The 7,500-nt window shown below is 48.8% G+C and overlaps 3 protein-coding genes across 10 annotated transcripts in view; all 3 read right to left on the bottom strand.

Moving 5' to 3' along the window:
* Positions 1-912, bottom strand: part of tfr2 (transferrin receptor 2) — a 47,592-nt gene extending 46,680 nt beyond the window's left edge. Inside the window, exon 1 of the mRNA XM_082145857.1 lies at positions 821-912. The gene's annotated coding sequence lies outside the window, so the exon portion shown is untranslated. The remainder of the gene's footprint in view (positions 1-820) is intronic.
* Positions 913-1,048: 136 nt separating this feature from the next.
* On the bottom strand, positions 1,049-5,497 carry LOC309480257 (uncharacterized protein; the record flags this gene model as incomplete). Its single annotated transcript, XM_082144668.1, has 3 exons — positions 1,049-2,039; positions 2,238-2,967; positions 5,468-5,497. 3 exons carry the CDS (start codon positions 5,495-5,497, stop codon positions 1,240-1,242), a joined length of 1,560 nt encoding a protein of 519 aa, XP_082000794.1. The 3' UTR covers positions 1,049-1,239.
* Positions 5,338-7,500, bottom strand: part of ctc1 (CTS telomere maintenance complex component 1) — a 35,379-nt gene continuing 33,216 nt past the window's right edge. For all 8 annotated transcript variants that reach the window (XM_082145808.1, XM_082145810.1, XM_082145811.1 and 5 more), the window contains one exon: positions 5,338-5,746. In XM_082145808.1, coding sequence (XP_082001934.1) covers positions 5,646-5,746 — 101 coding nt within the window. In that variant the 3' untranslated portion in view covers positions 5,338-5,645. The remainder of the gene's footprint in view (positions 5,747-7,500) is intronic.

The following is a 7,500-nucleotide window of genomic DNA, read 5'->3' as shown; positions in this document are numbered from 1 at the left end:
TTTACTAATGAAAATATTTATTTAGCTGCACGTCATGTGACCATCACCCGACATCAGAGAACCGTGAACATGCGAATGTGTTCAATTATATTAATATCAACTGCAATTCTCAGTTGGACTTCAAGTAAATATTTTAGTTCAAAGGGATTCGACAAATAAATATGTTTGGGAATCTCTGCATTAGTTTATCCAGAAGAAACCAGTGTGGAGTTCATGAGCCAGAGAATATGAGACCAGTACAAACACACTCTTCACAGTCTCTAACCGCAAACCAGTGCTATTACCAGTTACAAACAAGCAACATTACTGAACACACCAGCAGAAGCTTCTTCAGAGGAGCTCGTCTCCTGTTGAAGCCTTATTTACTCTCCTGCTGCACATATTGATTTCTATAGCAAACACACACACACACACACACACAGAACCAAGGACACACACACACACACATCTGCTAGAGACAGAAGTGTGTGTTTGATAAGAGCCGTTAAAATGAACAATATTAACATGCGTAACTGACATTACCAGATCATAAATCTCACAATATTAAGCATTAACTTTTAAACACTGAAACACGACGTGAGAAGTTTTAAAATCTCCAGAAACACAAACCAACACGTGCAAAAACCTCACCGAAAGCTGAACTCACACAAACTCAAGCGTTATGATGTGATCAATCATCAATGAAGTCAAGTCACCCTTATTTATACAGCGCTTTTTACAATACAGAGTGTTTCAAAACAGCTTTACAGATATAACAGGAAAATAATGATCGCATTAAGAGTGAAATGATCCTCTGCTGATCATGTAATGTGTGACTTACCTTCTGTCCTGCTGCCTGTGTGATCAATGACCGTCTGCATGTCTGTAGAGCTCCGCCCCCTGAGCCTCATGTGTAGGAGCTCCGCCCCCTGAGCCTCATCTGTAGGAGCTCCGACCCCTGAGCCTCATCTATAGGAGCTCCACCCCCTGAGCCTCATCTATAGGAGCTCCGCCCCCTGAGGCTCATCTGTAGGAGCTCCACCCCCTGAGCCTCATCTACATTTACATTTAGTCATTTAGCAGACGCCCTTATCCAAAGCGACTTACAAATTAGGACTAAGTTCAGCGAGTCATCATAAAGAGGCAGAAGCAACAACAACGCAGGAAGTGCTCAAAATACGAAGTTCAGGTATTATTCAGAGTAGCATAAGCCTGATAAGTGATGTTTCAAAGGGAAAGGATTTTATTTTTTTTTTTTTTCTATAAGGTTAAGTGCTCACGGAAGAGATTGGTTTTCAGCTGTTTTTTGAATGTTGTCAGGGATTCTGCATTCCGGATGAGGGTGGGGAGAGCGTTCCACCAGCATGGAACTGTAAATGAGAATGTTCTGGAAAGTGATTTTGTGGCTTTCTGTGATGGAACCACGAGACGTCGCTCGTTGACCGATCGTAGGTGTCTGGTAGGGATGTAGACTCGTAGGAGTGAGTGAAAGTAGGAGGGAGCTGAGCCTGTGATAGTTCTGTAAGCAAGCGTCAGTGCCTTGAACTTGATGCGAGCAGCTAGAGGTAGCCAGTGCAGAGAGATGAACAGAGGAGTGACGTGGGCCCTCTTGGGCTCGTTGAAGACAAGACGAGCTGCAGCATTCTGGATCATCTGTAGGGGTTTGGTCGCACATGCTGGGAGTCCAGCCAGAAGGGCATTGCAGTAGTCAAGCCTAGAGATGACCAGGGCCTGGACGATAAGTTGTGTTGCATGCTCAGTTAGGAAAGGCCTGATCTTCCTGATGTTGTGCAGTGCAAACCTGCATGATCGAGCTGTCTTTGAAATGTGATCTGTGAAGGTCAGCTGGTCATCAAACGTTACTCCAAGATTTCTGACCGATCTTGATGGGGTGATTAATGATGACTCTAGCTGGATGGTGAAGTCGTGCTGTAGAGACGGATTGGCAGGGAGGACGAGAAGCTCAGTCTTTGCCAGGTTGAGCTGCAGGTGGTGTTCCTTCATCCATGTGGAGATGTCCGCCAGACAGCTTGAGACCCGTGCAGCTACTGTGGGATCATCTGGTTGAAAGGAGAGGAAGAGCTGTGTGTCATCAGCATAGCAGTGGTAGGAAAAACCGTGTGCCTGTATGATGTGTCCCAGTGATGTGGTGTAGATGGAGAAGAGGAGGGGACCAAGAACTGAACCCTGGGGAACCCCTGTGGTCAACTGATGTGCTCTGGATACCTCGCCTCTCCATGCGACCTTGAAGGACCTACCTGTGAGATAGGACTCAAACCAGTGGAGTGAAGTTCCTGTGATGCCCAGTGATGAGAGGGTGGACAGAAGGATCTGATGATTCACCGTGTCGAAGGCAGCAGACAGATCCAGGAGAATGAGGACTGAAGATTTGGAAGCAGCTTTTGCGATCCGTAGGGCTTCTGTGACTGACAGTAATGCAGTCTCAGTTGAATGTCCTTTCTTGAAGCCAGATTGGTTGACATCCAGCTGGTTGTTTAGAGACAAGAAGGATGTTAGTTGGTTGAAGACAGCTCTTTCAAGTGTCTTCGCAATGAATGGTAGGAGAGAGATAGGTCTGTAATTCTCTACCAATGATGTGTTTAGCGTTGGTTTTTTGAGCAGTGGAGTAACCCGAGCCTGCTTGAATGCTGTAGGGAAGGTGCCAGTGTGGAGGGATGAGTTGATGATGTGTGTGAGTGATGGTAGAAGTGTGGGAGAGATGGCTTGTAGAAGGTGTGAGGGGATGGGGTCAAGCGTGCAGGTGGTAGGGTGACTGGAGAGGAGAAGTGTAGATACTTCTTCCTCGGTTAGCGAAGAAAAGGAGGACAGAGGGGTATTGGCTGTGGAAGGGGTCGGTCTGGGTTCCTGTGTGTGTGGAGCTGAGAACTGACTGCTGATAGCTGTTGTTTTGTTGGTGAAGAAGGTCGCAAAATCGTCAGCAGTTAAGGAGGAGGCGGGAGGTGGTGGAGGTGGACAGAGGAGAGAGTTCTATAGGAGCTCCACCCCCTGAGCCTCATCTATAGGAGCTCCGCCCCCTGAGCCTCATCTGCAGGCTCCGCCCCTGAGGCTCATCTATAGGAGCTCCGCCCCCTGAGCCTCACCTGTAGGAGCTCCGCCCCCTGAGCCTCATCTGTAGGAGCTCCGCCCCCTGAGCCTCATCTGTAGGAGCTCCGACCCCTGAGCCTCATCTATAGGAGCTCCGCCCCCTGAGGCTCATCTATAGGAGCTCCGCCCCCTGAGGCTCATCTGTAGGAGCTCCTACCCCTGAGCCTCATCTGCAGGCTCCGCCCCTGAGGCTCATCTATAGGAGCTCCGCCCCCTGAGCCTCACCTGTAGGAGCTCCGCCCCCTGAGCCTCATTTGTAGGAGCTCCGCCCCCTGAGCCTCATCTGTAGGAGCTCCGACCCCTGAGCCTCATCTATAGGAGCTCCGCCCCCTGAGGCTCATCTATAGGAGCTCCGCCCCCTGAGGCTCATCTGTAGGAGCTCCTACCCCTGAGCCTCATCTGCAGGCTCCGCCCCTGAGGCTCATCTATAGGAGCTCCGCCCCCTGAGCCTCATCTGTAGGAGCTCCGCCCCCTGAGCCTCATCTGTAGGAGCTCCGCCCCCTGAGCCTCATCTGTAGGAGCTCCGACCCCTGAGCCTCATCTGCAGGCTCTGCCCCTGAGGCTCATCCATAGGAGCTCTGCCCCCTGAGCATCATCTATAGCAGTGGTTCTCAACTCCAGTCCTCGGGACCCGCTGCTCTGCACATTTTGTATGTCTCTCTTATCTGACACACTCAAATCAGTTCATGGAGTCTCTCCTGACGAGCTGATGATCTGGTTCAGGTGTGTTAAATAAGGGAGACCAGGCCATCTACCTGAGCTCCGCCCCCTGAGCCTCATCTATAGGAGGTCCGCCCCCTGAGGCTCATCTGTAGGAGCTCCGCCCCCTGAGCCTCATCTGCAGGCTCCGCCCCCTGAGCCTCATCTATAGGAGCTCCGCCCCCTGAGCCTCATCTGCAGGCTCCGCCCCCTGAGCATCATCTATAGGAGCTCCGCCCCCTGAGGCTCATCTGTAGGGAGCTACGCCCCCCTGAGCCTAATCTATAGGAGCTCCGTCCCTGTGGCTCATCTGTAGGAGCTCCGCCCCCTGAGGCTCATATGTAGATGCCCCGCGTCCTGAGCCTCACCTACAGGAGCTCCGCCCCCTGAGCCTCATCTATAGGAGCTCCGCCCCCTGAGGCTCATCTGTAGGGAGCTACGCCCCCCTGAGCCTAATCTATAGGAGCTCCGTCCCTGTGGCTCATCTGTAGGAGCTCCGCCCCCTGAGGCTCATATGTAGATGCCCCGCGTCCTGAGCCTCACCTACAGGAGCTCCGCCCCCTGAGCCTCATCTATAGGAGCTCCGCCCCCTGAGGCTCATCTGCAGGCTCCGCCCCCTGAGCATCATCTATAGGAGCTCCGCCCCCTGAGGCTCATATGTAGATGCCCCGCGTCCTGAGCCTCACCTACAGGAGCTCCGCCCCCTGAGCCTCATCTGCAGGCTCCGCCCCCTGAGCCTCATCTATAGGAGCTCCGCCCCCTGAGCCTCATCTGCAGGCTCCGCCCCCTGAGCATCATCTATAGGAGCTCCGCCCCCTGAGGCTCATCTGTAGGGAGCTACGCCCCCCTGAGCCTAATCTATAGGAGCTCCGTCCCTGTGGCTCATCTGTAGGAGCTCCGCCCCCTGAGGCTCATATGTAGGAGTTCTACCCCCTGAGCCTCATCTGTAGGTGCCCCGCGTCCTGAGCCTCATCTGTAGGAGCTCCGCCCCCCTGAGCCTAATCTATAGGAGCTCTGCCCCTGAGGCTCATCTGTAGGAGCTCCGCCCCCTGAGGCTCATCTCCAGGCTTCGCCACTGAGCCTCATCTATAGGAGCTCCGCCCCCTGAGGCTCATCTGCAGGCTCCGCCCCCTGAGCCTCATCTGTAGGTGCCCCGCGTCCTGAGCCTCATCTGTAGGAGCTCCGCCCCCCTGAGCCTAATCTATAGGAGCTCTGCCCCCTGAGGCTCATCTATAGGAGCCTCATCTATAGGAGCTCCGCCCCCTGAGGCTCATCTGTAGGAGCTCATCTATAGGAGCTCCTCCCCCTGAGGCTCATCTGTAGGAGCTCCACCCCCTGAGGCTCATCTGTAGGAGCTCATCTATAGGAGCTCCTCCCCCTGAGGCTCATCTGTAGGAGCTCCGCCCCCTGAGGCTCATATGTAGGAGCTCCGCCCCCTGAGGCTCATTTGAAGGGAGCTCCGCCCCCACATGCTTTGCTACCCTGTGATTGGTTAGTGGTGACATACTTCAAACTGAATCACTATTTAAGACATTCAAATCTATAAATCAAACGTAATAAAATATTATTTATTTCTGTTTCTGAACAAGAGTTTTAAGTTACAATATTTAGTGTAAAAACAATTGTTATTTTATAACAAGAATATTTCAATGAACACTCAAGAACAGCAGCAGAACATTAATACACATGAAACACTGAGCAGCATTCCAGTCATTTTGCATTGGTTGTGCGTATCAGTGTGTGTTTTAGCGTGTGTGTGTGTGTGTGTGTGTGTGTAGCGTGAGTGTGTGTGTGTGTTTAGCGTGTAAGTGTGAGTGTGTGTGTTTAGCGTGTGTGTGTGTGTTTAGCGTGTGTGTGTGTGTTTAGCGTGTGTGTATGTGTTGGCATTGTAACTGCAGTGCAGGTGCGAATTTGCAGATGAATTCTGTTTGTCCTCGATGAACTTTCCTCAGCTGAGGTTTCCCTGAAACACACACAAACACACACACACAAACACACACACTTCATTTAGCATTTGTGTGAGTGTTATTCTCCAGAATGGTTGCGTGTGTAGTTACGGGCTGCATGATTAATCACAATAAAACTGAATTTTTTATGTGGCTCAGTGCGATTATCAAATTACAAAGGCTGTTATTTAATAAATGTAAGCGCTGCATGTTTCATAGTGAAGACACTGTGTTTATTTACACACTCGTGATCCAGTGTTTCAGCCTCTGGTTTACAGTAAATGAGTTTGACTTCAACCCTTAAATGAATGTTACAGCAATCATTACATATTTGGGTCTTTATATTCGTGTTCTTTAGCTTTATGCCTGCGGTAATAATCATAATCATTGTGTGTAAGACACTGCCACCTAGAGGAACAAAGGTGAAGTGCACGATAATTATTGTTGTGCAGAAAAACAAATACTTACACTATTACTTCCCACCGGCCGCTAGCGACCCTATAGGCGGATCTTTTGTGACGTCATTGTTTATGTTTGTCGCGTTGCATCATGGGAATCGTGTGGCAGGAAACACCGCTAGATACCTGTAATTTGATTGTTTTGCACGTTTGGAGGAGGATTTAGAGAAGAGGATGGTTCACTCTTGCTGTGTGGTCGAGTACGGCTCGTTGGGGGCCTGATAAAAAAAAAATTTCGAATTCCCTCCGAAAAGGATCGCGAAAAACGAAAGAAATGGTTGCGTGCAATTAGGCGATTGAACCTGGACGCTCCGAAGAAAGCCTGGATCCCTGCAGCTAACGTTACTGATCGAGTTTGTGAGGCTCATTTTGTTCATGGTAGGCCTAAGTCTTAGTGACTATGTATTTATAGAAGATTGAATAAAAAAAATAAAAAAAACTGAGTCAAATCAACCGAGTCATATGTTTTCGCGTTCTGATTCAGGTGTCCCAAACCGCGATCCACAGCACCCAGACTATGTTCCTCACATCAAAATGGGCTATTCTGGATCGCAAAACTTAAAAGCAAAAGAAAAGGCTGTTCTAACCTCTGCTTTTAGCACGATCACTGCTTTCTGTTTGGCAGAAAAGATCGGCCCAACTTTTTGAAAAAACAAAATAATCATAGGCCTCCAGACTTTTGAAAGCCTTTAATCTTTCATGAGTGAAGGGTCCAGGGGTTTCTATTAAATAAGAATAAATGTCTCCCCAGCAGATTGGTGGCCAAGACACGGCAAGTCGGACCAACGTTTTTTGTCATCCCAGATCTCATATGGGCTTTGAATAACTTCGATTTTGTCACCAATACAAATTTTGAGCTTCTCTCCAAACCTCCTCCGGTCTTCAGATGTTAAAGTGCTTATATATTGTGGATTTCGCCCGCTAACTCTCTTGAAAGTGCTCGTCGCGTCTTTACTGCCCGCAATACTGTTTGTTTTGTTGCCACACAACCACTCGCGCATGCGTACAAAGATGTCAACAAAGATCCTCCTATACACTATTTAAAATTAAAATAAATAAAAATGTAATACATTTTTTTTTTCTTGTTATTGTTCATAGGGAATAGATTGAGGAATGGTAGGGAGGGTGATGTTTTGTTATGTAAAAACAAATATTGCATCACAATAAGTGTAATTGTGATTGTCAAAACATTTGGTAACTAAATAGAATTTTATGAAGTTTAGTGACAACATGTTACAATGTTTACATTGTACAATGACTGGTAGGACACAGTTTTTATTATTGCTTGACAAAAATTTCAAGATTTCAATTCC

Source organism: Leuciscus leuciscus (assembly GCF_965113295.1).
Source record: "Leuciscus leuciscus genome assembly, chromosome: 18".
Lineage (NCBI taxonomy): Eukaryota > Metazoa > Chordata > Actinopteri > Cypriniformes > Leuciscidae > Leuciscus > Leuciscus leuciscus.
The sequence above is the reverse complement of the archived record's forward strand: the minus strand, read 5'-3'. Positions and strand labels throughout refer to the sequence as shown.